The 27,856-nt window shown below is 43.2% G+C and overlaps 2 protein-coding genes across 11 annotated transcripts; both read left to right on the top strand.

Moving 5' to 3' along the window:
• The first annotated feature begins 403 nt into the window (after window positions 1–403).
• ubp1 (upstream binding protein 1) lies at window positions 404–9,911 on the top strand. 2 transcript variants are annotated; one of them, XM_070921484.1, is made up of 16 exons: window positions 404–823; window positions 3,288–3,439; window positions 5,268–5,344; window positions 5,443–5,548; window positions 5,631–5,737; window positions 5,885–6,037; window positions 6,138–6,248; window positions 7,151–7,258; window positions 7,569–7,675; window positions 7,751–7,805; window positions 8,364–8,457; window positions 8,548–8,638; window positions 8,719–8,837; window positions 8,935–9,077; window positions 9,661–9,712; window positions 9,839–9,911. In XM_070921484.1, the coding sequence occupies exons 1-16, from the start codon at window positions 708–710 to the stop codon at window positions 9,874–9,876; spliced, it is 1,629 nt and encodes a 542-aa protein (XP_070777585.1). In that variant the 5' UTR covers window positions 404–707; the 3' UTR covers window positions 9,877–9,911. The 2 variants fall into 2 exon arrangements, with proteins under 2 accessions (XP_070777585.1, XP_070777586.1); XM_070921485.1 differs by lacking the exon at window positions 7,151–7,258.
• A 3,880-nt stretch (window positions 9,912–13,791) lies between these two features.
• On the top strand, window positions 13,792–27,425 carry pdcd6ip (programmed cell death 6 interacting protein). Of its 9 annotated transcripts, none has more exons than XM_070921866.1 (18): window positions 13,792–14,074; window positions 16,531–16,585; window positions 16,676–16,745; window positions 17,592–17,719; window positions 18,103–18,256; window positions 18,854–18,954; window positions 19,971–20,087; window positions 20,250–20,472; window positions 21,064–21,187; window positions 21,614–21,791; window positions 22,843–22,954; window positions 23,170–23,339; window positions 23,844–24,092; window positions 24,504–24,638; window positions 24,828–24,922; window positions 25,203–25,314; window positions 25,437–25,618; window positions 26,280–27,425. In XM_070921866.1, the coding sequence occupies exons 1-18, from the start codon at window positions 13,869–13,871 to the stop codon at window positions 26,488–26,490; spliced, it is 2,622 nt and encodes an 873-aa protein (XP_070777967.1). In that variant the 5' UTR covers window positions 13,792–13,868; the 3' UTR covers window positions 26,491–27,425. The 9 variants fall into 9 exon arrangements, with proteins under 9 accessions (XP_070777967.1, XP_070777965.1, XP_070777962.1 ...); XM_070921864.1 differs by having other exon boundaries at window positions 25,203–25,320; window positions 25,434–25,618; XM_070921861.1 differs by having other exon boundaries at window positions 25,203–25,320; window positions 25,419–25,618.
• The last annotated feature ends 431 nt before the right edge of the window (window positions 27,426–27,856 follow it).

Here is a 27,856-nt window from a genome sequence, read left to right as displayed (position 1 = left end):
GGACTGCGTCTCAAAGAGTGGGAGCCTTAGCGGTGATTCCAGCACCGCGATGAGAAGAGGAGAGCGGTTTGGGATGGTACAGGGAGCGCCAGAAGAGAGCTGCTCTTAGGTCACCGGACATCACAGTTGATTCAAAGCAAGTGAAGTTGATGCTAGTTAGCCTGATAGCTAGGTAGCAACAGCTGTGCGGACGCTGCGTGGGATGCGGCGTGTGGACTAAAACAAAACCATCTTCTCTGCTTGTTGCATTTTGTCGGCCTAACGTTAGCTAGACTGCTTAAAGACTCTAGTAACAACTGGGCTGCTGGATTCATGCTAGATTGCTTAAGTTACCTTTGTAAAGCTAGCTAGCTGTTAGCTAACGTTAGCATGCTGACAACCCGCTCGCATCTTCAGTCACGACTTACATTTGCTAGCTGAGTGAACTCTAACTTATCGTTGCTTTCAGACAGTCTGCCAGTTGTGGAGCACCGTGTTGTGTGACAAAAACCCCGAGTGGAGATATGGCGATACATCCTGTCTCTGTGGAAAGCTACCAATTCGCCTGCCCAGCTTGCCAAGGAGCGGCTAACGGGCTAGCAGCATAACTTTCCTCTCGCGGTGTCACTCAGAAGCTGCAGAGCCCACTTCCTCGCTAGCCGACCTCTCGTACCTGAAGCAAGCTGGCGGCCCTCCGAGTAGAAGCCGAGGACAAGGAGCTGGGGCCGATGGCCTGGGTGCTGAAGATGGACGACGCCACCATTGAGTCGGGGCTGGTGCACGACTTCGATGCCAGCCTGTCCGGCATCGGGCAGGAGCTGGGGGCTGGAGCCTACAGCATGAGGTTAGAGACGGAGTCAACATGCCAACCCCAGCTTCCTAACACAGTAGTGGGTCGTTAGAGAGAACAACACACACTCTGTCTGGAGGAGTTATCATTACACCCCCCTCTGCCCGTGTGTGTTATTCCCTTTGTACTAAGTGTGATGGCTTCTCTTTGTTTTGGGATTTGGAGTAAGGCAGTCATTGCAGGGTGCCCCCATCAGGGACAAAGATTATGTCTCTAAACCCACACAAAAGCAAAGGAAGGACAGGTGTTGTACTGTGAGGGACAAAGACATTATATCAGTTCATCCAGTTGCTCAGATTATGGGCGTGTTGCCAAAAAGAGACCCTAAACTTTGTGTACATTTCAAGATAACATAGAGGAAGTCTGCAGGAGAGGCCCTGTATTGGCCCCTCTGACTCAGTTATCAGAACATGTGCTATTGGACCAGTGGTGTATGGAAACAAAAGGCTGTACATTATGTCCATGGGTCTGATTTTAGTCTTTTTGATCATCAGTGTTAAATGAGGATCTTTCCCTAAAAATATTGTCTAAAGTTAGAAAAGTTTCCTGATTTAATATGTGGAAATGTCTGATCAAAGAATAAGTTAACAAACACAAGAATCTGACCAAGCATTCAATACCAATGCTTGACATTTTTTGACTACTAAGAGTTGTTTTTTGTCCATTATCAAAGTTGGTATTGAACACTTGGTCGGGTCATTTAACAAAACGATCCCTCCACAGTGTCCATGATTTTAAGTTGTCGTATATTCCTTAAACTATAGTACTGGAAAAAAAAGCATTGTTTTGGTATCACTATTGACAGTACAGGTATTTTATGGTCATTATGCCCAAATTGCAGGAAACGCATGCAGCCCTGTAGCACATTCTCACTTCCATGTTATGTTTTGATTTAATGACTTGTAGATATGCCACCAGTTCCTTGTCACTCTGGTGATTTCAACATTTGCTCCTAAATATGTCATCTTATGAATCAGGGAAACTAATGTAATCACTACTACTTGTTGATATTGCGTCTGTGGAGGATCAATAAGCTTCCTGTATCTGTTTGTTTTAAATGGCTTAAGAAGGACTGTGGTATTATAGCAAACCACCTGTTCAATTAGTAACTCTTGGTATGTGTGCACTGTGTTATGTAATAGGTTATGGGAGGTGATGATATTTGTGTGGCAAAGGCAAGCAGCTCCCAGGACATGCATGTGTCTTATCAGCTGCCTCCTCTGCCATCTGCCTTTTAGCGCGCGTTTATCTGAGTGTGACGGAGGTAGTGTGCCAGTCTCTTATGAGAGTAAGCAAGTTTACCAATATTCAAGTGATGAGTTGCCTCTAAGTGAATTAGTGAAAACAGTGTGAGTGTGTGTGGTGTCAGTAGCTCCAGGAGTAGTGCTATCTGTGGCCTGTGGGGCATGTTTGGAGTCAGCAGCTGGTAGGAACAGAATGTCTCAGTGTGTTTCAGTGGAACCAGCTCCTCAGATTTCAGGAAGCAGATGTAGTTTTCCTGGGCAGCGGGGCTCGACAGGGCAGGTTGGCACTGTCTGGGCACCCACTCTGCAGAGAAAACACACCAGCAAGAGATCAAGAGAGAAGTGATTTGAGACTGAATACATCTTGCAGGTTGCTGTTTGAAAGACTTTGTTTGGGGGAAGGTGCTGCAGGAATGTCCTGAAATTGTCAACGTTTGGCTCAGGTTTAGAGCAGCATCATGACTTGCCAAAAAGTTTTCCAGGTAATGAGATGCCATCATCTGCATTTCTTTGCAGGACTCATTTTCTGCACAGGCACTGAGATCCACACACACACACACTCACACAGACTCCTGTTCGCTGTGCACCCGTTGACACTCCCGCAGCATTTGTCAGGGTGAGCCGAGGATGGGTTGGTTGTCTGGAGCGCCTGCCAAGTGTGAGAGATAGTGTGTGTCAGCAGCTCAGGCTATCTCGGGGTGTTTTTGTCCATTTATCCTGCTGCGGCCTCATGCATACGTAATAAGAGAGCCATTTGATCGATGGAGAGCCTTCGTCACTTATTCTAAAATGAGCCAATCCACTTAATAATTCCACACTACGAGGGGGTAAAGTATTGTCTTGCTAAAAGTGGAGCATGCAACAGTTGAAATGGCACAAACCAATTTGATGTGCTTTTAGAAATAATTGCAAAGTGGGAAAACAAGAAGGTCCAGTCTTAAGGAAGAAAGGTAGGGTTTGTCTTTGTGTTTAGGGAGGTCACAGTGATTTACGTTGCATTCAGGATGGATGCCAAATAATAATAAATAATAAGCCAGTTGCAGCAAGACATTGAGAGGCCAAAGAAAAGAAAAATGCACCAATTAAGCAGTTCATGGAAACTTTTAAGCCACCACAACTGTTCTGTTTTGGCGGTTTTCGCGCGTGTCTTCCTGCATCACATCCATGCTGACTTTCTGTTCATGTTTCTCTCCTCTGTCTTCTGTCTCTCGCAGTGATGTGCTGGCTCTGCCAATCTTCAAGCAGGAGGACTCCAGCCTTCCCCCAGAAAACGAGACCAAAAATCCCCCATTCCAGTATGTGCTGTGCACCGCCACCTCGCCTGCTGTCAAGCTGCACGACGAGACGCTCACATACCTAAACCAAGGTGAGACACACAATACATGCACTCAGGAGAAAGTTTTGCTTGTACTTCACCTAATTTTGTCTGTTTTTTTGTTGTTGAATATGATACTTTCTACATATCTACTTGGACTATTTGATGCGGTTTGTATATACACACTCCACTTCTTTGTCCTCTCGGGCTAAACACCCATCATGTAACATCAATAAATAATTACCACATTCATTTATTGCACATTAGTATAATTACTGTAAAATGAAACCATTGCTGATGTGCATGGCAGCCTCTTCTGGCCTCTGTGCAGCACTTTAATGTTACACACCAGTTTGGTGTTGACTCTGCTGCTTTATGGCACAAATGGAGGTTTACGTGGATATATTAACATAAACAGAGGCAACTAGCATCGTCCTCTAAGGATGGATTTAACAGAATTCATACATAAAAGGGGGATTTCCAAATGTGGAATATTACAGAATTGCTAGTGCAGACAAAATTTAGGTCCATTGTTTGCTGATGGAAAAACATTTTCCAACTGCTCAGTGGGCTGTTTGAAGATGGTCTGGTCAATCATGTCATTAGGTCAGGATGCACTTTACTGGAAAATAATTGGTTAGCATGTTGTGGGCTAAGTATACTGTATGTGGACTTATTGTGTAGTCAAGATCTGATTTGTAGGTTTGGTAGAGAGGGGATTGGTTCTGGGATTCCAGTACTGTTTAGCCTCATTGAGATGGTGTGAACCTGATTAAAATACCTGTGATGCGATGTGTTTACCACAATCAAAGCTTTACAACGTGGGCATTTATCTCACTTTATGGTACAAAGAATTAACTGTGCCCACATGGACGTATAAGACACTAAATGTACCGATGCAGTAGTGAAACGGCTTTAGTCAGAAAAGAACACAACTTCTGAAGGCATCTCTATACACTGCAAGTTCACTGCATGCCAAGCAGTGCGCGATGGGTCTCATGAAGTCTTGGCTGTAATCTGTGTCAGACTGTATGATATGAGTTTTAGGCATGTGAGATGGTGCGATGAATACCTGCAGCGCTACAATGTAAAAGGAAAACAGATGCAAGCAGAGACATTGCATCAACTTGCGTCATCCATCTGCACCATCCTCATGTTTTGAAAATGTAGCGAAACATCAAACAAGATTTGACTGTAGTGCAGGTTTTTTATGCATCAAAAAACCTCAAAAGATGAAGAGGAGGAGGAGATTGTGAAGCCGGTTGAGGCCAGGGCAAAGAGGGCAACATGAAATGCCGTTTTTGTGCAGCCAGTCTTTGGTCACTGAATCCCTAAATCGACTGTCTGTGGTCTCGCAGTACGATTTCCAAGCCACATTTCTCTCCAGTTGTCAACTTTTGTCTGTGACAGTCCAAATGTTGCCCAGTGTAAAGGGGCGTTTACATAAAACATTACATTGGAAAGCTAAAGCTTTATCTCAAGTTTTACAGATAGTCTGCCACAAAGAGGCTGCCTTTCTAATTCTAAAAGACATATTATAATCATCTGAGCGAAAGATGTCAGCAGAGACTAACTTTTTACAAAAAAGTATAGCCATATAATTAAACCATATAATGAGCAACAAAACATGAAATTGACTTTGTTTTGAGTCTGACATAAATTACATAACATTCGTGCATTCACCCCACTGTCTTGTTTTTGGTCTCATCATGTTTCTTTCTTTTCTTTTGATCTTGTGATCTATCTCTCTCTCTCTGTCTCTCTCTGTCTCTCTCTGTCTCTCTCTCTCTCTCTCTCTCTCTCTCTCTCTCTCTCTCTCTCTCTCTCTCTCTCTCTCTCTCTCTCTCTCTCTCTCTCTCTCTCTCTCTCTCTCTCTCAGGCCAGTCTTACGAGGTGCGTATGTTGGACAACAGGAAGCCAGGGGAGTTACCAGAGCTCAACAACAAGATGGTGAAGGTGAGAGGATCCTCACAGCTGGAGGGGAAAACTTTTACTTCTTACGTCAAATACACTTCATACCTAACATGTTGTGTGTGTGTGTGTGTGTTGTGTAGAGCATAGTGCGAGTGGTGTTTCATGACCGCCGGCTGCAGTACACAGAGCACCAGCAGCTCGAGGGCTGGAAGTGGAATCGTCCTGGCGACCGTCTCCTTGACATCGGTAATGATGAATGAAATGTTTACTTAAACTGTCCCATGTGTGTGATTTGGAGTTCAAATGTCTGTGCATGTGTGTGAGACAGATATCCCTATGTCAGTGGGCATTGTGGAGCCGAAGACTCACCCCTCCCAGCTGAACGCTGCCGAGTTCCTGTGGGACATGAACAAAAGAACTTCTGTTTTTGTGCAGGTAACACATACACACACACACACACACACACAAACCACACACACATATCAGCTCTCTTTCGTGCCATCTGTTGGGTGTGCTGCTGAATTTCCACATCAAACACATATTTTGATCACGCTCGTACTCTCGTCTCCCCACCGTCTGCAGGTGCACTGCATCAGCACAGAGTTCACTCCAAGGAAGCACGGTGGAGAGAAGGGCGTCCCCTTCAGGATCCAGTTTGACACCTTCGCCCAGGGAGAGGGTGGGGAGTACACAGAGCACCTCCACTCTGCCTCCTGCCAAATCAAAGTCTTTAAGGTACACACTCATTCTCTCATGGTTTTTACACCGCCTCATGCCTCACAGCAATTAAATCTGTCTTCCTTTTCCGTTCTCTTCTTCTCTGCTTCCTGTTTAGCCAAAGGGGGCAGACCGTAAGCAAAAGACAGACAGGGAGAAGATGGAGAAACGCACACCTCAAGAGAAGGAAAAGTACCAGCCTTCTTATGATACCACTATCCTGTCAGAGGTCAGTATGCAGCTGCTGAGAACTCTCAGGCCTTACAGCTACCTGGCTTTAGCACCAAATGGGCTAAAGTACTAACAAGCATCCAGTTTCAGTTTTCATTTGGGGGGCTATCCATGTTCAAATGTATGCGCCCAAGTAAGTGAAATGTGTTTCTGCAACGCAGCCCACATCATGGCTAAATTAAAGGTAAAGGGCCACACTGGTTTTCTCAAACAGGTATCAGTGCTTTAGATTTATGAATGTGTTTTTTTCATCTTGCCATCCAGACAACCATTGTCGGGCTGCATCTAATTATTTTCTCAGAGCTCAAGGTGACATCTTCAAATAGCTTGCTTTGTCTGAACAACAGTCAAAAATATATTCAATTTACAATAATATTTTAAAAAGCAGCAAGTCCTTACATTGGAAAGCATTACATTGGTGATTTTGGCATTTTTGCTCAATAACTCACACAAACCCATCATTATCTGCCAACAAACTATTGGATTCATCCATTTTGACAATATAGCTCTTGAATTAAAAAGCTGTTTGGCAGCTGACAGACTGATGTTACATAGCGGAGCTTCTCACAGGCACATCAGTGAACCACCACAGAAAAGGTTTTAGAACAATCTGCTCTTCAACTGCAGTGCATCAAAATATGATGACGATGACACCGGCAGTAATGTTAAGATGCACAACAGCGTTTCCCTAAGTACTGTGAATTGTTTAGCTGAGGTGGAAAGCCACCTGAATCCTGACGCATCTCGTCTGGTGATCAATTTAGTTTATAACACTCAATAAATATTTGACATTTGGTGTGTGAAATAGGTTACAACAGGTTATTCACTCGCGGTGTGTTATTGGTTGTGTTTGTGTGTTGGTCGCTGGCTGGCTAACCTCTGCTGTGTGTCTGTATGTAGACGAGGCTTGAACCCATCATAGAGGATGCGGGTGACCACGAGCTGAAAAAGTCCAGCAAGCGGACACTTCCCGCTGACTGTGGCGACTCCTTGGCCAAAAGAGGCAGTGTAAGCACCCTGCTCTACTCTCCTCCACTCCCCCTCCCCATCACTCCATCCGCAGTCTACCCCCTGTAGACACATGGCTGTAGTCTGAAACTTGTAGACCCTAGACCCTCAGCTGCTGGGAAGGAGATGCTTTAATGCCATGTATTTGACATTGGGTGGGGTGGAGACGGTGCAAAGCTAAATTCCCAATCCTCCACTTTTCCTCAACCTTTATGCCTTTTGTTTTCAGGATAGTTGGAGTTAGTTAGATAGTTGGCCTACAGTTAACTTACAGATAATTGTGTATTTATATGTATGTGTCTCCTCCCAGTGCTCCCCGTGGCCAGACAACGCCTACGTCAGCACCAACCAGGCAGCTACTCCCTCCTTCTCCTCCACCCCTCTGTCTACCTACACAACCTCCTCAGTACCTGACAGGTAACTGTGTGTGTGTGTGTGTGGCCTTTAACTGAGCTGTCTCACCTCTCTTAATTGTCGTCTCTTGTGTTTTAGTGACTCGTCCTCACCCAATCACCAGGCAGACCCTGGCAGCCATGGCAACACGGAGGTTAGTGGGCACTCTTCTCACCTGTATGCTGGAAAAGTTACACAATGAAAGTGAAGACACTTTGACATGTCACAGTAGGAAAACCACACATGTAAATGAAATGAATGATGAATTAATTCCATATAGCTGCTTCAGTTTCAAGGTCCTGGTATGCTGGCTCACTGTCGCACTATCTTGTCTTACAGGGACACTTGAATAGAACAGAGCCATATGATATTGGTAACACCTGTGCTTTCCTTTGACGAGTCAAAATGTCTTCTGTGAATAAGACTCACGCTGCTGTATCTTCAATATGTTATAAGTGACTTAGCATTACATTGTTGTTGTACGCTGAAGATTTTTTTAATGTAGTGCCTGATTTAAGGTGGAATTATCATAATTCTGAATTGAATGTAACTGATTGAGGAATATACTGAAATTACTACTCTGTGGTGGCTAATGCCAGCACTAATAATAGTAATACATTTGTGGATACACAGAAAAGAATGAATTTCGTTAGAACTGGTGAAAATACCAAATATGTTGTGTTGACACCCCATGCGTCTCTGTCCTCTGCAGCAGTTGGGCCCCACTGCCTCCATACAGGACGCACAGAAGTGGCTGCTGAAAAATCGGTTCAACTCCTACACACGGCTCTTCTCTCACTTCTCAGGTACACACACACTGTCAAACACACTAAAACATGGATGTGATGTTGTAACAGCTGCAGTTCAAGTTACCCTTCCTCTAACTTGTTGTGTAGGTTCTGATTTGTTGAAGCTAACCCGAGACGACCTGGTCCAGATTTGTGGGCCAGCAGATGGGATCAGACTCTTCAATGCACTTAAATCCAGGTGTGTTTTGTGTACACCTGTGCGAGCATTATGAAGGTGCCAGTATTTGTCATTGCATAAATCATTATCTGTGTGTTTAGGTCTGTGCGTCCCAGGTTGACAGTGTACGTCTGTCAGGAGTCCCCTCCGGAGAGCCCCCTGCTGGAGAGACACGGCAACAATGAAAACGGAGAGCACAGCATTTCCTCTAGTTTACATGGTAAACAAACTCAGTGTTTAACAGCAACATAACACTGATTATTAGTCCGTAGAGTATTGCAGTGCGTGAATATTAACATGAGTCTGTTTCTGTTTAGTGTATCATGCTCTGTACCTAGAGGAGCTCACAGCTGCAGAGCTGATCCGCAAGATGGCGTGCGTGTGCTGCCTCCCACTGGGAACGATCAACCAGGTGTACAGACAGGGTCCTACAGGCATACACATCCTGCTCAGTGACCAGGTACCAACAAAGACACACACACACAGGCCCTTTGCCAAACTGTTCCTCTCTATTAGCACTTTAATATTTTAGAGTATCACACTCTCAGCTGTGGAGGGCTCTTTATTAAGAGGGGTGGTATAATTAAAAAGGTAAACTGTGGAATACACTCAAAACTCTCCATGATAAGCAGGAAAAACCATCACCATGGATACAGATGGACACCCTGCTCAGTCTGCTTTTGAGATGTATTTTGTGCTGCTGGGCTGTGGTCCACACAAATGCAAAAATAGAGCTGAAGTGAATGAAGCCAGAGTGAATGGCAGGACCAGGAATGAGACTCTTTCTCTTTGTACAGAGGAAGAAATAAGCTGTGCGTCACTATTGCATGTGCTATCTGATCAGAACAGGAACTCTACTGTTTGTAGGGTCACTTATTTGCATGTGATTTACATTCTCACACATATACTGTCCTGTGTTGTACCTCCTCTGGTCTGACATTCATCAGTCGCCTTTAAAATACCAGGGAACCACTGTTTCTACAAGTTGATATGGATGTTTGGCTAACAGCCACATTTCACCTTGTCTGTCTTGTCTTTTCCAGATGGTTTACAACTTGCCTGACGAGAGCTGTTTTTTGATCAGCACTGTCAAAGGTGAGCTCTTAATGCATCAGGAGCTGGTAGTCTCTCGCATTGTAATTTGGCCTTTAACAAGGCTCAACAGATCGTCATTTGACAAGGATTTAATGTACTTCTTTCTTCTTTCATCACACTCTCCAGATGAACTGGGCGAAGGACTCCATCTAATCCTGAAGTAGTGAGGAGGACAGATGGCATCACTAATACTCCACCCTCTGTTTTGGAGCAGAAGCCTCCCTCTGTCCCTCTCCGCCTGCCTCCACTCTCTCCTTGTACTTCGTCACGTTCTCTCTAAACGCTCGCTCGATGGAAAGCAGAGAGACTGCGCTAAAGCCATGTAAATGTTAGAATCTGACATGGGTGTGTCCACTGTTTCATATTGAAAACACTATTAGATGAGTTAAAAGAGGAGAGACTGGGGGGATATGGGGTTAGGGGAAAGATAATGATGTTGTATGTATTTTGATTTTATTATGTTTATTTTTTGTCTTTTATATGGTTTCTGCGGGAGAAGGGAGGGGGAGGCTCCAGGAGAGAGAGAGGGGGGAGTGACGTTCTGGCCGCAGGGGAAGGAAAGAAAGCAGAGTTTCCTTATTGCTCGTTGCCCTTCTTACACAACACGCACAACCAGCACTAGGCCAGTATTTGATAACCTGTACTGCTGAACAGCATGCGATCTCAACATACTAACTTGCTTTAAAGGAGAATCCCAACTTACTCTGCTTGTTTAACATTCTTAACAGGGTGGTCTCAATAAACCATTTATTGATCAGCTGAGCTTGATAACCCCTGAAATATCCAGGCTAAATTTGTGGAAATGCCGTAATTTTTTTGGATGTTGACACCAACATACTTTTTTTTTTTTTTTTTCTTGGACTTTGTCAGATGGACTGATTTGATTAACTCTTGTCACGTAGAGTCATCCTATGTGATTTTAGACTTCCAGCCATATCTCTGTGTGTTGGCACAAAGTCATACTCAGCTCAACTCTCTTGATGTACGTCCTGTTTGGTCTGCTCTTTTATTGTTTTTAGTTTATGCTTTATTTATGGATCAGCTGTTTCTATTGCTCTCATTTAATGTACTTGTTTCTGGTGCCATATTGGCTTTTTAACTTGACCTTTTACTCACGTTCACAAACACGGTGCACATCATCGTCTTTTGACTCCTCCTGCTTTCTGTGCTGACTTTGAAACACTGGTTTAGAGGAGTGTGGTTTACGCCTTCTGGGATTTTGGCCATAAATGTGCAAAAAAAAGAAGATGGACATGCAGAGCAGTGACGCCTATCCAAAAACCTACTATAATGTGGACCAAACGGGTTTCAGATTGATAGGCTTATTTTTTTTTTGAGGAAAAGCCTCATTGGCTCTGTACATCTTGGTCCTTCACAGCATTCATAGAATTGATCAGATGGAAAATTAAACCCTCATGTAGTGGAGTTGCTTGTGCGCTGCATGTACATAGTGTTAAACCCTCCATTCCAGGATCTGCTCTCTAAGAAACAACCATCACACAGCAGGCTGGTTAGAAATGCATCTCAGCATTAGCCTGGTTTCAATAGTCTTATCCTGTAGACTAGAAAATCATGGCAGCTCCACATCCATCTTCAAAATCTTGTGTTTTTAATGTAGCTGAACACGGGAAGTAGAGGTCATGTGTTTCGAGTGCCCTTACCTTTGAAAAGTGACAGGAAATCTTACACAGGTCCTGGGAGTCGCTGTTGGTTTAGTTGACCCCCCCCCCCCCCCGCCCCCCCCCCACACACACACACACTTTTTTGATTTTGGTACACAATGTCTGGCAATGTTGCAAGTGCATACAGTTTGCACCTCTCTAAGTGTCAGATGGTGTGTGTGCATGTGTATCATTTTTCGTTCTTGCAAAGAAAACTTAATTATGTCAGTAGTTGTCAAAAACTTTTTCCTGTTGGTATGATGAAACTGTGTTTAGCTTGCTGTTTAGTAAAGAGCATGTGGAAGATGGGGAAGGGAGGGATAATTTGGTTCTTGGTGAGTGTAACCCCGCCTTCTTTTTCCAGATGTTAGAGACCAAGTCTGCACTGAAAAATCACAAAACTCAAGCTCGATGTGTAGTCAGTAGTCCTACAGCCACACCCTCTACTTATCCGCCTATAAAAAGGAGAACAAAAAAAAAAGACTGTCGAGACTAAAAAGTGTCTGTGTTTTTGTCTCCCCATGCGCCAGAGCCAGGACTGTAGCTCTTGTGGTGTTTACAAGGACATGAGTACCACAGCACAGTAAACTGTGTTCATCAACTCAAAAATTAGCGAGTAATGGAGTGGATGTGATACAGAGTCAGGCGAACTCTGGTGAGCAGTTTCGGTCCCCTGAAGACCTGACCAGTCGTCTGTCTGTCTGTGTGACTGAGTGTGTGTGAGAGAGTGTGAGCAGGAGAGGTCACCACCGTTCATGTACAGCCTAACGTCAATGATGATGCTTCTCATGTGCACAGTATCGTATGCTGGAGATGTACACAACCACATGTGCTGGGAATAAATGATTTCATAACTTTATCTGGTGTCCTGCCTCATCATAATATTTACTTACTCTTAACTTAATTCAATTGTTAACTAAAAACCTTATATACGTTATATTTCCTGACTTTGAACTGTAGCATAGCTGTCTTGACTCAAGATGTGATTGTCATAGTTTTAAAGGCGTAATATTTAGTATTGCCCTATAGCTATAAAAAAGCTGGGAAGTACATTTCTAGTGATGCAGCGAGTAGCATCTTTTTGTTAGAGTTCTTGTTGAGGGTCTAACCCTCCGGTTAACGCCTATGTCTTTCAAACTGCATATCCCCATTTTGTCAAGTAGGCTTTCTGTTATAAATATGGGTAAGGCACAATTAACAGCTGTCTCTTGTGGTATTTCATGATATCAAAGATGCAGGACAATTAGATTACACTGCAGTAACTCGTATAGTTTGCTGAACAGATTGAAAGCGCAAAACACCTGCCAAAGGGCTCCCAAAGTAGATGTTAAGGATTGTGCCATTGTGTTAGAGGCTGAATCACATCTGGGATGAAGAGTGACTACAGCTATTGCAATTAATTAGCAGACTGGGACAGAAAACAAGCAATTTATCTACCAAACATCTGGTAGTTCACACCTGAATGTCTCAAAGGTGTGTCAGTGAGTGTATATGTTGCTGTATAGGTCACTCAGTTGCTTTTGCATTACAGCTTTTCTTAATTTTCCATCTGGTTTAACAGTCATAACTACATTTAGTGTACATATTTTGTGCTTATACAGTGTATATTGCTTCATCATGGCCCAAAGCCTCAGGTTCACTGTGCAGCAGCTGGTTTGAGATAATTTACTTAATTGTTTTAAATTGAATTTAATTTAAATTTAAACTAAAAAGAAGACATTAAATAAATGATAATATGAATAAATACATGCAATATTAAATATGGCTGTTGCTTTGGTCTGAATGAGCAAACAGCAAATCACACACAGTGGGAATAAAAATTCACAATAGTTTTCATGTTTTACTGTCTTACACTATTGAATCAAAGTAGATTTAATGTGGCTTTTTTGACAATGATCAACAGTAAAAAAGTGAAAACTGTCAAAATGAAAACAGGTCAATCAAATACACACAAAAACAAACAAAAACAAACAAATTCTCTCTGTCTTTTAAAATGATCTTTTAAAATAATTATTGAATTGTTTCAAAAATATATATTATATATATTGTCTATATTTAATATTGTGCTTACATGGTGCATATTGTTAAATTTCTTGTGTTCAATCACATTACCTAACAGCAAACCAGGGGCCATGTAATCTTCTGGCATAGGAATACTGTACACATTATACAAAGATGGGAAGGAACAGGGGATTTATAGAGGCCCGCCAGTTAATTTTTTCTCTTGGGCCCCCTAGTAGGTTAATCCGGCCATGGTGTCCAGTCGTGGAAATAAAAAACTGTGGGTGTGAGCAGATAAAGCTAATTTTCTTTCAGTCTAATTATTTCTCATTAAAACGATACTGATTCTGCGCAGTGCGCCTCTCCGTGCCCCATGACGTAATTTGACGTTCCCTGTCAGAATCCAGGAAGTGGGTCGCTCGCTGTTGTTTGTGTTCGTTGGTCGCTAAACGTCTCTGTTTTTCTGATTCAATATACCGCTTTTACGGGCCGAAATGGCAACGTTTATTTCAGTCCCGTTAAAAAAGTCTTCTGAAGTGGATCTGGTGAAACCGCTGTCGAAATTTGTAACAGCCACATATCCAGCGGGCGAGGAGCAGGGAGAGTATATCCGCGCCGTGGAGGAGTTGAACAAGCTCCGTAGGAACGCGCTGGGAAGGCCGCTGGACAAACATGAGAGCTCCCTGGAGATCCTGCTCAGGTAGAACGTCCTCTTTTTATAACACACCCGAACTAGCTACCATATTAGTGACACCCAGAACAACCTTCTTACCTGTGGCGATGAGTTAGCCCAGCCATTGCCGCACCCAGATGTGTTAGCTGTTAGTTGCTAACCTGGGAGCTAAAGTTAGTCAAGCTAATATGCTAGGAGATATTACTCACCATAATAAGTTGACTGACTCATGTTATTCATGCCTAGTTTCCTTTAGAGGCTAACACAGACTTGTCAATTTGTTTAACTGTCAGATACTTATAAAATGAATTTAGCCATGTTAGCCGAGCTAGTTTTCATCTTTAGCTAGGGCTTATTCATCGAAATGACTCTAAGAAAACTACGTTTTAATGTAGCATTAGAATTAGCTTTAACGTTCAATTTTATTGTCCCCAAGGTGAAACACAGAACACACAGAGACTTGATATACATATATAAAACGTATGCTAAAACCCACCACCCAAGCTCAAATAATCCGTGACAGCATAATTTAAAAATTGGAGTACATCCAGCCATCATCACCTGCCAATATCTGTTCATGGACGACTGATCATCAGCTCCTCCTATTCCTGAGTTTGGTGTAATGACATTAACAGAGGTCACAGCTACTAGCAACAACTTATAAATATACCCAGAAAATCAGCAGCCTACAAACCCACTCATACATATTCAAACTCATGAGCACCTTTTTTAGATATAGTTTAATTTGCCATGTATCTACATAGCACCAATGAGAAAGCTCTCCTGTCAGATGTCATTCACATTCAGAGCCAAAAATACAGCCCAGGCCCTCAGTCCACTGGTGGCCATATGTTTTAAATAGCTGCTCTGGCTGTAAAATATATATGTAAAACTTAGGACAGACACGTATATAGACACATGTAAGGAGAAAAAGAGCGTCACAGTGCCAACCACTTTGTATAGAGGAACTGGGATGAAAGGATTTATGTTTGTTAAACAAAGTTCCTCTGTGTCCCATGCTCCATTTACCCCACCTGACTGTTGTTGAGTGCTGTGTTCCGCTTGTGTAATTATTCTAACTGATTATTTAATGACTGAACCCAGATTGAGAAGGCCACAGAGGTCTTGACTGAGTTAGCCTGCTCCTTGTCCTTAATATCATGCGTGAAAACCATTGACTTAATGTCAATGCCAACATACTCAATTCCTAGGTGACATATAGATTGCAGACTTTGCCCTCTCTCATTCTAGCCTTTCTTCTCTATGACTCATGAGTCATTTAATGCACAGGGTTTACCCAGATTATATGAGTAGCCAGGTGTGCACATGTAGGATACTGGTCTTACATTTTTCCCCACTTTAAGCTACGTTCTTGCCGCAGTGCAAAGTGGATTTGTCTCGTGAGTGCCAAAAATAGGCTCTTAAGGTATTAAAGAGTATAACAGCTCAAGGTGCTGAGTGTTAACAGCCAACAGGTGGAGTACAGCTAACCTGCAGTAATGTAGAACATTTACTTACCCTCAGCACTATAGGTTGTTTTCAGTCATGTGACTTTGTAACTCATAATTTAAATGTCATTGGTTTACTATTGTATAGAGATTTTGAAATGCTTTGTGTGTAAGATGCAGGGCCTGTGGGTTAGTAGATACATGGTCTTGGCTAATTAGTAACAAGGTGGAAGCTTGCATATCTGTGCAGAGTGGGCCGCCATTGCTCACTGCTAGCATTGTTGGCTCTCTGCTCATGTCGTTTGTTAGCCATGTGCCAGGTATCCAGGGCGATGGGCCCTATCCTTTTCAAAGCTGCGCAGACACAGCTATTGTGTCACCATGGTAACCATTGTTTAGCCTAGGATGTATTCTTTTTCTCTTTAGTTAACCAGGAGGCACACCTCGTCTCAGCTTTCCTCTGTGCACATGTGTGTATCTGAATGGGGGGAAAAAAAACTAATCAATAAAGCCGGTCTTTGTTTATGTATATGTTTGTGCTCCAGTCTGTCCTAGCACTGGAAAAGCAAGGTGGATGAACTGGTAATAGGGGATTCCCTAACCGGCCTCTGTGCATGTCGTCATTCCTAATAATAGACTGTTCACATCACAGGCACAGATACTGATAAGACGGAGAGCTGAGGAGCCATCACTGACTGTGTGCGTGTGCGTGTGCATGCATATTTTTTCCTGACTCATTGTCAAGTGTGTCTGAAATGAAAGCTTCCTCAGATCACAGATCTGCAGTTATGTCATAATAATCACTAACCCCCGAACTTGGTTTCTTTTTCTTTTACTGTACAGTTACTGTAATTTTCTTTTTAACTCAACTTTAACTAAACTTAAGTTTGATAATAATAATCAGAATAAAGATATTCCTGTCTTTCCAATGAAAAGGTGAAATATGATCTGTAGAAAACAATGAGAGAAGGTATTTTAGGGTTTAGACATATAAGAAAACATGGTTTTAATCCTGACATTTTTTTCTCTCTCCAGATACTATGACCAACTCTGTGCTGTCGAGGCCAAGTTTCCCTTCTCTGAAAACCAGGTAACTGATTGAAGAGCACACATGATTGTGGGTTAGTCTCAGTTCCCAAACAGAAGAACTTGAACACAAAGCATCTCTCTGTTTCCACAGCTCTGCTTAATCTTCACATGGAAGGATGCCTTTGATAAAGGGTCGCTGTTCGGTGGCTCAGTCAAGCTCGGTAAGGAAGAATATCTGTGCATGTAACTGTGTGTGTATACAGATGCAGTTCGCTGCAGCAGGAAATTATATCAAGGAGAGTTAAAGCCAAAATAGAACTTTGCCCTCTGGGCACATATCTGTCACACTCTTAGTCTCTCAGTCTCTTAATCCATCTGTCTCTGTGTTTCTATCTGGCTTTGCCTCTCTCACACACACCCAATGAGAAACAAAGCTTTCTACCACTTAATAGGTCCTTGTTGTATTTTGTTGTATTTCTTGTTGGGTTTGAAGATAAAATTGGCCACTGAAGTATGTGTCTAAGATAGAGACAGACATGACACAGTCAGTGTTTTTTCAGAAAGTCAATGTGAAATGAAAAGAATAATGAGAGAGCAAAGAATCACCCGATTCTTAAGACTGCTCTTTGCTGAGTTCAGTCTTCACATTTATTCTGTTCACACTTTAATCTTTTGTCCTCTGTGGTGAATTGTGGGAGCTCAAGACTGTGGGATTCTTTCCAGTGTACTCTGGGCGAGAAAAATGTAAGTGTTGTTTGGAGAGAACGCCAACATCACAAAATAATCAGCGTCAACAAACATGAAATCAGTCAATATCCGACTCAAGGAAGGAAATATAGATGTCAGTTCATCCTCTGTGATGTCTGTCCTCTCTTTCTAGCTGTGGGAAAGAAATTAAAATCGCTTAATGTCACAGATTCAGTGGAAACTTGCCAGTGTGCTATGAAAGTGTGTTATTCTGTAGAAAAGGACCAGAACGCCGTTAAGATTCAGATCAAGGGCACAACATAAAGTCCCTCTATCAAAGAATTTATTACTCTGGTCTGTTTTGTTTTTGTGTATTGCAGCTTTGGCCAGTTTGGGCTACGAGAAGACGTGTGTGCTGTTCAACGCAGCAGCGCTGGCTAGTCAGATTGCCTCAGAGCAGAACCTGGACAACGATGAGGGACTGAAGGCTGCAGCCAAATACTATCAGGTGGGCGTACTACCACACAGTTATATAGTAACATGTACAGCTCGATTTTAGAAAACCCGGTGAAAATTACTGTCATGCTTTTGTCAGATATATACAGATCAACATTTCCAATATTGTTTAGAGTTGTTTTGTCTACATTTTTTGTTTTTTACAAGCGTATTGTACAATTTCCCCCCGGGGACCAATAAAGTATTTCTAATTCTGATTCTGATATTGAATAAAGATGTGCTGGTCATTTATGTTGGTATGGTGACTGATACCACTGTACTTTTGGGGTTAGAGATGTGCATTAAAGACAACTAGGACTGTTTTAGAAGTACAGTAAAAAATGAATTCCAGTCTTGGCAGTAGTGTCTCATCTGTTAATCTGTCTCCCTATCCAGCTGGCCAGCGGAGCGTTTGGCCACATCAAGGACACAGTGCTGTCAGCGCTGAACAGGGAGCCCACCATGGACATCTCCCCCGAGACTGTGGGTACCCTGAGCCTCATCATGCTGGCCCAGGCCCAGGAGGTCTTCTTCCTCAAAGCCACCTCAGGTACCAAAGGACAGATAAGTCAACGGTCCAAACACGCACATCGTCTGCGAGACATCGTAAACTGCACCAGAGACTTTCAAGCCTTTTCAGTGCACTATAATTATGATTTATCTCTGTTTCCGTCATGCCGATACTCAGAAGAAGAGAAAGTCGACCATTTTTTGAGTCCTAATCCATAGTTTTAAAAGTGCATCATAGACATGGACCACTACATAGTCTTTTGCTGAGTAATGTGTCTAACAAGACACTGGTATCACAAATCTGCCAGTTACCCCGATACAAAAGAAGCACTTAATAATAACATCTTTAATTACTCACAAATTTTTAGTGATGCACACAGCCTCTGTCCTAGTTCTGTCTGCAGAGTTGCTTATTAAAGTTTTTAAACAGTTTTGAAGGTTACATCATAAAATAAGCTTCCATTTAAACAAATTAGTTTATACTTTGTAGGATGTAAGGGCAGTTTCATCAGGGTGATGTAGAAACACTGCTGTGAAATGAATGTAATGCACAAGAGACAGCAAACAGCAGATGGCCTGATCAGAACACAACTTCTTATCTTGTATTTTGTTTAATATGCACTCGTTCACCCAATAGACAAGATGAAAGATGCTGTCATCGCAAAGTTGGCCAATCAGGCTGCAGATTTCTACGGTGATGCCTTCAAGCAGTGTCAGTACAAAGACAACCTCCCCAAGGTATGTGAAGGACACACGCACACGCACACACACACACACACTCAGATACACACAAACCTAAAACACTGCTCGGCTTTAAAGACAGTAACGAACACATTCACAGTCAGCCATGTGTTCAGTGTGGTGGAGATGCATTCAGAGTTTTGAGTGTGTGTTGTCTGTCTGATTGTGAGCATTGTTTTGTATGTGTGTATTTCTGGAAAATAAGACTTGAAGAGTGGAACTCTGGTTGTGGGACTGTCCATTTTGCAACCTCTCTGTTCTCATTGGTCCGTTTCAATCCTGTTTTCGCTCTGATTGATTGGTTACCACTAAGCTGCAGTTTGACTTGTTTTCATGCTGATCATTCAATCTTATCATGTAATCATGGGCATCTGAAGTACTTACACAAGTCTAACACTAACTGAAACACACAGACACACAAACTCTGTCATAAAGTTTGTCGTTGTCCTCAGTGACATCAGCTCTACACACATTAGCTTGTAGTTTTGTAATTGTTTAGAATGAAGATGTCACTTTGGACACAAGAAACAAGGCCAGAGAAATTGATCCATATCTGAAAAGCAGTGTTTGTGTTCTCCCAGAAATCAAACCTACACATGCACTGTCATAGTCACGCTCATAAACAAACAAACACACACACACACGGCTATGGGACGTTTGATGAAGGTGTTTCAGCTTTTGCTGAAAGGTTGAACACTCATGGCCTGTTCTGTTCTCTCTCTCGTTGTCTTCCTTTCTTTCTGCATCCCTCGTGGTGGTGGCGTTGGCATTGATTGTGTGTGTGTGTGTGTGTGTGTGTGTGTGTGTGTCTGTCTGTGCGCTTGTGTTGTGTTTGCACACCTCTGACTGCTTGTGCCTGTTTGTGATTGGCTTCTGTGATGTCATTTGTGATTTGACCTCGCTGGTGTGCGTCTGCCATTTTGTGGTTTGCCTTGCCATCATGCGTGTATCTGTTTGCGTGCCTGCGTGTTGCTCTGTGGTTGCCTCTCCCTGGTCAGTATTTTTATTTTCAGGAAGTGCTGCCGGTGCTGGCGGCCAAGCACTGCATCATGCAAGCCAACGCTGAGCTGCACCAGAGCATCCTGGCCAAGCAGAAGAAGCGCTTTGGAGAGGAGATCGCTCGCCTGCAGGTACACAGCTTTGACTTTAAGGTTTAGTCCCACGCTGTCAGATACTCATAATGTGACTTCTAGTGTCTTATGTAGCTTTCAAAAACTGGACAGATATTAGACGTTGACAGTTCCATAAAGCAAATTTTGTCCTCCATCTTCTCTCTTTGTTTATCCCTCCAGCATGCAGCAGAGCTGGTGAAGACGGTGGCGTCTCGCTACGACGAATATGTGAGCGTTAAGGACCTGAGTGACAAGATCAACCGAGCCCTCACCGCCGCCAAAAAAGACAATGACTTTATTTACCATGACCGCGTGCCTGAGGTCAAGGATCTGGAACACATTGGCAAGGCAGCACTGGTCAAAGCCACCTCCATCACACCTCCGCTCAGCCAGAAATTCACAGGTGAGATACACAGACATCCCTTATTGTCAAGACAGTTTGACACACTAAAACTAAGTTTCTGCATCTGCGTATAAGAGACAAAAGAAAGTGTTTTGCCAGATAAAATGCTGTGTCAAAGTCCTTATCAGTTTTTAATCCATCAGAAACTTTAAATGAATACTTTTGATATTCTGTGTAATATGCTTATTCAGTTACTTGTCAAGAGTTAGACGTCTCCACTAACTGTTTTTGTTCTCATTTAACTTTTGTCAAGAAAAAAAAAATATCTGTGATGATTAATTGTAACACAGCTTCAATCAGCATTTATGCTGCCCAGTCAACTCTCATTTGAGCAAGTTTTACATTAACATAGTATACAGCACTGCCTTCATGTTGTGTGATATTTCCCATGATTTACCCTGGTTTATCTTATCAGTTGCCTGTGTTGCATTCTCATTCAAAGACATCACATATATGAGAGCAATGTCCCATTCCATTTAAGGTGCTGAGTCCCTTTATTTTATCATGATCCTATTCAAACTCGCTCTCTAAAAACACTCTGTGGCTGGCTTGTTTTCTAATCAGTTGTTTATGTTGTTCCTTTGTCTTCAGACTTGTTTGAGAAGATGGTCCCCATGGTGGTGCAGCAGTCCATGAGCGGTTACAACCAGAGGAAGGCTGAGACTGTTAACAGACTTGTGGGAACGATGAGGGAGGCCACCAATCTCTGCAACGGGTATGCTGTCCTGTGTTTATATGACCCTACATTGCTCTTGTGTTCATCGTGCAGGCTACATTGTTCATGCGTGTCTTGTCTCCATGCATGGATGGACTTATTAAAATTTCATAACATAATGGTGTACCAGGTACCATTAAAATGTCAATGAAGGTACTTGTGTTTTTAGTGTAGTGCCCTAAATAACAGTCAAGTACTTGTACCACACTATTTGATGATGTTAATAAGTGCTTAACAATATGAGTATTTCGCCAAAAGAGAAAGGTGCAATGCACTTTAATTTCTTCTAAGCATCTTAGCATATTAAAATTGTCAATGCAGATTTTCATGGTGAGACTCGATGTATTATCGTCATGGTGACAGGGCACAAGTTAATGCATGGACACCATTATAACTGACATGTGATGATGTGTAACTGTCCTTTAGGGTGTTGGCATCCCTAAACCTGCCAGCTGCTCTGGAGGATCTGTCAGGAGACTCTATCCCACAATCCATTGCAGAGAAGGCGCGATCCATCGTGCAGCAGGGAGGACTGCAGAGCATCGAGCAGCTAATCAGAGACCTGCCTGAGCTTCTGACCCGCAACAGAGAGATCCTGGACGAGGTCAGACACACAGAAATACACCGAATTATACATATGTTACTGCACCATATAGATCCCAGTGATCTGCCCTCTCACCTTACTGCTAACCCTAACGACTTTATTTAAAAAGTAAAGAAGACACTTTGAGAACTGCAGCCGTCGTAACAGCTTGTTTGTCATATGGCTTTGCTTTCCTGACAAAGCAGCATATGAATGAAATGCTGTGTAGCAGCTGACTTGGATGTCCTGAATGTTGGACTTTTCTACCACCATGAACACATGAATAATAAAAACTCATAATCGTCCCTAATGGCGGAAATCCCAGATCAGGATCATCACTGAAATCTAATCCACTGATCTTTGGGCCAAGGACTGTCTGTCCACCAGCTTCAGCCAACCCGTTTTTTTAGACATCGTGCTGACAAACAAATAAACAGACGGGAGTAAAAACATAAAACATAAAACACAAACCGCTTCCAAGTTTGTTGGCAGAGTTGAAAAGTCCACACCAATATGTCCTAATTTACCCAAAAAGTAGTTGGTTGTGTTGTATAAAGACAAAGAGCCAAAACTGAAAATGAAAAAAAAACTGAAAAGCCAAAAAGCAGACTTTATATTATTAACTATCAATTCTGGATATTATTTTGTTTAAAATCAAAACGCAAGTCTTGACTTGTTTTAAAACACATGAAAGCTGCTGAAACGATTAATCGTTTAGCTGATTGAAAGAAAATTAAACAGACACAGAAGACCGCCAACAATTTTGATAATCGAGTAATCGTTGAATATTTTCTGGGCTCTCAGATGATTTACCGCTTTTTCTTCTTCCATGAATTGTTTGGACTGTTGGTCAGACAGATGAGCTATTTGAAGACCTTTCTCTGAGCTCTATGAACTGCAGTTTATTGATCATGTAAATAATTGTTAGTTGTGGCCCTACATGAAAATGTGTTCTGTATAGTTGCAATAAGATAGAAATTATACTCTACACTCTAACTCTGAATTCTAAAATAGGCCTCAAAAGTCATCTGAGGATCTAATGTGTGTGTGTGTGTGTGTGTGTTGTCTTCAGTCTCTGAAGATGCTGGATGACGAAGAGACGACAGACAACGAGCTGAGAACCAAGTTCAACCAGCGCTGGAACAGAACCCCTTCTGGAGATCTGTACAAGCCCCTTCGTGCAGGTACACACACACACACACACACACACACACACACACACACACACACACACACACACAATGAAAACATGTCCTTGTTTCCTTTTCGCTGTCCTTTTTTGTTCATGAAGCTTGTCTTTGTCTCCATGTCATCTGCTGTTGATGCTCCAACTCTCCTCCTCTCTCCTTCCTCCTCCACCCCTCTAACCTTACCTACCTCCCTCCCTTCTCTCCTCCAGAGGGAGCTAACTTCCGCAGCATCCTGGACAAGGCCGTACAGGCGGACCAGGTCGTGAAGGACCGCTACAACACCCACTGTGACATGATCACCCTGCTGTGTAAACCGGAGAACGAGCTCAATGCCGCCATCCCCTCGGCCAACCCGACCAAGACACTGCAGGGCAGCGAGGTGTGTCCGCCTGTACTAATGTCTTCATGTCTTGGCTTATGGCCAGATAATGTAAAACTTTTTATTGTTATGGTTAGTTTTTGAGCTTGGGGTGTGTCACTTCAAGTTATTTTGTGTGCCACATAAACGTAGACTCCTGCTGTACAGAAACACCCAGTGGACATTGTGTGCTTTATGGCCCCGTCCCTCCTTCCCACAGTAGCTCCATTTTTCATTTTGTTTGCTGACTTTGCATGTGTGTGTCACTGGGGAACTTAAATAACCAAGCAAGCAGAACTGGGAAAGAGCAAGGAAGAAGTGCATGTCTCTCCACAGCTACACTGTATTCACGCTAAAGTGGAAAAACAGCGGTCTATTGCAGTCATTATAAGGATGAGAGGTCAGGGATTAATGTAGCGTAGAGCTCTGAAAGTGATGGAGAAGTCAGGATGTATGTTCATGTCCGACTCCACAACTTCACTTCTCTGTTCGCTCACTGTGTCCATCTTCTCCGTCTTCACCCAGGTGGTGAACGTGCTGCGCGCCCAGCTCGCCCAGCTGGACGAGGTGAAGAAGGAAAGGGAGACCCTGGAGGGGGAGATCAAGGCCGTGACCTTTGACATGTCTACTACCTTCCTGACGGCGCTCGCCCAGGACGGGGCCATCAACGAGGAGCAGATGTCACTCGCTCAGCTCGACCAGTTGTACGGCGCCTACAACCAGAGGGTACAGGCCAGCCTCCGCACGCAGGAAGAGCTGCTGGGACAAGTTCAGGTATACAAACACACAGTTTGGGAAAATTGTCTTTTTTATTATTATTTCTATTTCAGAAACAAAATATTGACCGAGCAGCGAGCCGTTAGAAGTTAAAGAAGTTAAACATGCCATTTGTTATGAATGTAGCAAACCTTCTTCTGAAGTAGCGCAAACAGAGAGTAAATTTCCATAGTGCAATCAATGAAGCATTACATTATCAACACAAAACACTGCAGGCAGATCATACAGATGCAGATAAAGTCCAAAGAGTGAGTAAACCCAGTTTGCCCCCTGAATTGCAAAGTACCATCATGTGTGAAGAAATAATTTATAGTTTACTGTGTATAAATTTACTTGACTTCTCAGAGGTGTCAGCGGTTAATCTCCTCAATCTGTGATCTACCTTTTCAACCTGTGATCTTCTTCCAGACGTCCCACCAGGAGTTCAGCAGTCTGAAGCAGTCCAACACAGAGGCCAACCAGAGGGAGGAGGTCCTGAAGAAGCTGGCTTCGGCCCATGACAGCTACGTTGAGATCAGCAGCAACCTGCGCGAAGGCACCAAGGTACTCACTCAGCACAACACACCGGCACACACACGTGCCTCAGCAAGGATGAACTGTGCTGCAGTAATGCATATCTTGTCAGAAACTTTCTACTATTTATTTATTTATTTATTTTTTGTGTGTGTGCGTCAAGGTGGTTTGCAAGTCAGGTGATTTATTTTTGTCCCCTTTTCGTTTCTTCCTCCTCAGTTCTACAACGACTTGACAGAAATCCTACTTAAGTTCCAGAACAAATGCAGCGACATCGTTTTCGCTCGCAAGACAGAGCGGGATGAACTACTTAAGTATGTACTTTCCTGGTTTTTGTCTATTTGATTGGTTTGTATGACAGTCATATGAACTGGCTAGGAGGTAAAGGTAGACCTATCAGCAGGGTTTATTTTATGTATTTTTGTCTAGTGTGTAGTCTGATTTAGATTTTTAACACTCTAGGTTAATTAATGTGTTACAGTGTACGAATCATATTTAGATTGTAATGAATGTCTATGGGTTAGGGCTGATGAGAGCTCATAAATGTGTGAATATGGAGGAAACATTGCAGCAGTGTTTGAATTCTTGTTTCAGGGAGCTGCAGCAGAGCATCGCCCGAGAGCCCAGCGCTCCATCCTTCAACGTGCCTGCCTATCAGAGCAACCCAGCTGCCCACGCTGCCGGCCCAACCCCTGCACCCAGGACAGTCTTTGTAAGCAGCCACTCACAAAGCCAATATACCACTGCAGCAGATGTGAGGCCGATGGTAATATATTGATCTGTCTGTCTTCTCTCTCTCTACCTCAGCAGCCTCAACAAGCCCAGCAGCAACCGCAGGCGAAGCCCCAGCCCCCAGCCAGGCCTCCTCCACCGAGCTTAACCCCTCAGGCAGCCTCCACCACTCCCACCAACGCACCGCCTACTGGCCCTCCCAACAGCAACCCACCACCGATGGCCCCGCCATCCCAGGCCCAGGGACCACCTTACCCAACCTACCAGGGCTATCCAGGGTGAGTTTACCATCACACCATCCCAACTTCTGAGTACATATTGATCCACATGACTTAGTACACTAATTGAGTAAACATGATTTCATCCTCCTTCTAACTCCATCTTAGAATATTGATGGTAAAAGCAAGTCTGTTATCCAGTCTAAATCAATTAACCCCTCAAGTTGTTCTGAAACGATATGTCTCTGTACGGGAGCCGCTCGTAACATAGCTAGAAATGACTCGCAATAATATATAATAATATGCTCATTGGTTTTCTTGCTGAGTCAGATGAGACGTTTGATACCACTCTCTTATCTGTATGGTAAATATGTAGCTGGGGCCAGCAGCCCGTTAGCTTAGCTTAACATTTCAGATTACACAAACAAAATATAACGTGTTAATTCATGCTGGCAGGTGGATTCTTTTTGGCTGTTTCCCTTTGTTCCTCGTCTTTATGCTAACCTAAGCTAACCTGCTGCTGGTTCCAGCTCCGTACTTACCACACAGACATGAGAGTGGTATTGATCTTCTCATCTTACTTTCATAAGGAAAAGCAAATAAGCTTCTTTCCCAAAATGTCCCAAAACGATTCCTTTATCAGAATCAGAATCAGAATAACTGTATTATTACTAATTTGGTCACTCTCACATTTGTTTTCTCTGTTGTGGTGTCCATGCAGGTACTTTCAGATGCCTATGGGCTACAATCCTTACACTGCTTATGGTCAGTACAACATGCCCAACATGCCCAACATGCCCAACATGGCCTACATGGGCTACCAGGGGACACCAGGACAAGGAGGCTACCCAGGAGCCCCTCCTGCCGGACAGCCCTACCCTGGCTACCCCCAGCAACCCCCTCAGCAGCAGCCCTACTATCCTCAGCAATAACTCTCCTCTCCATCCCCACATTCCTCTTCTCACCAGTTAACACCAAATAAAAAATACCCCCAGCAATAACACTTTATCTCCATTAGCCCCCTCCCCTCCCATCTTTTGTTTTCTCTCACTAACAGCAGCTATAGAAACCCAAGTGGGGGGCGACCTCAGAGCTGCTTTGCACTTCTCTCTGAAACCCTTCTGTACTTTGTTTCTCCTTTTCATCTCGCCCTCCCTTCTTTCTATCCTACATCATGTTTTTCTGAGTTATGACGGCACTTTTCCTAAACTATCTCAACTTCCATCAATGCACTAATCCCTCCTTTTTGCCTGTGAGCTTATTTTTTATGTAGTCATTTTCTAATGGTTTTGTTAATGGTTTAATTTAAACCCTAACTTGTTTCCATTGATAACTCTTTGTCTGGGCTGGACTGCTGTAAAACACTCATGGAGGTGCACAGAATCCTGGGATGTTTCCTGGTTTGGGTGTATGTGTTGGGTGGGCGGATGGGTGGTCATTTCTAGTTATGCCACTGATGGGAGGGCACAGCCACATCCTCACTCCCCCACCCACTCAATCAACCCCCTGTGCTTCTATATCAACTATATTCCTATTTTTGTAATGAATACTGATGCCTCGCTGATGTATAAACCTATAAAAACGAATGGCCTGTAGGTTTTCTAATGTAGATGATGACTGTTGAGAGTTCTGCTCTCTTTTTCTTTTGCTCTTTTCTCTCTCTCTCATCCAGGGAATGTTGGTATATTTCTGTGTTACAATCAGAGGCTGTACAAGTGGGAGAAATGATTCTATTATATAAATATATGTATAAACAAGACTCTGTATGTGGTTAACCGAGACACTCTGTGTGCTGCACTCTCAAGCTTTGTGTTTATTTTTATTCCTCAGCTCTAATGTGATTAAAAACAGCAACTGCCAGCCAGAATTTGCCTGTCTTTAAACGTTGTATGTGTTGATTGTGTCTGTGTTTTTATCAAACTGTGGAGATTTGTAAAGCAGCCAGAAGAGGGCAGTCCTGCAGCTCACACAGGGAGCAGCCACCTTGCAGCAGCTCAATTGCCATTGTTGTTCCTTTCAGCCAATCAGGGATCGAGTTGTGCCATCCGACTAATCGGACGCCTTTTGACCTCCTGAGCATTGGGGGCAGATCCCATTTAGATGACATGCAAATTACGTTCCAGTGAGGTCGTGATCTCATCCAATCATATTTCCCCGCAGGTGATTTCTCCACAGACAGATTTCATCCCCAGATATTTATTCAGTGTCAGGAGACGCTAATGATTTCACATATCTCGTGTGTGTGTGTGTGTGTGTGTGTGTGTGTGTGTGTGTGTGTGTGTGTGTGTGTGTGTGTGT

The sequence above is a fragment of the Enoplosus armatus genome, chromosome 16 (genome assembly GCF_043641665.1).
Source record: "Enoplosus armatus isolate fEnoArm2 chromosome 16, fEnoArm2.hap1, whole genome shotgun sequence".
Classification (NCBI taxonomy): Eukaryota; Metazoa; Chordata; class Actinopteri; order Centrarchiformes; family Enoplosidae; genus Enoplosus; species Enoplosus armatus.
This window is presented reverse-complemented; position numbering and strand designations above follow the sequence as displayed.

Coding starts and splice junctions, on each gene's coding strand:
- ubp1 (XM_070921484.1), top strand. CDS start 708: ATGGCCTGGGTGCTGAAGATGGACGACGCCACCATTGAGTCGGGGCTG. Junction 3,440..5,267: donor GCTCACATACCTAAACCAAG/GTGAGACACACA, acceptor TCTCTCTCTCAG/GCCAGTCTTACGAGGTGCGT. Junction 9,078..9,660: donor ACATCCTGCTCAGTGACCAG/GTACCAACAAAG, acceptor TGTCTTTTCCAG/ATGGTTTACAACTTGCCTGA.
- pdcd6ip (XM_070921858.1), top strand. CDS start 13,869: ATGGCAACGTTTATTTCAGTCCCGTTAAAAAAGTCTTCTGAAGTGGAT. Junction 16,586..16,675: donor TTCCCTTCTCTGAAAACCAG/GTAACTGATTGA, acceptor CTGTTTCCACAG/CTCTGCTTAATCTTCACATG. Junction 18,257..18,853: donor CTTCCTCAAAGCCACCTCAG/GTACCAAAGGAC, acceptor TTCACCCAATAG/ACAAGATGAAAGATGCTGTC.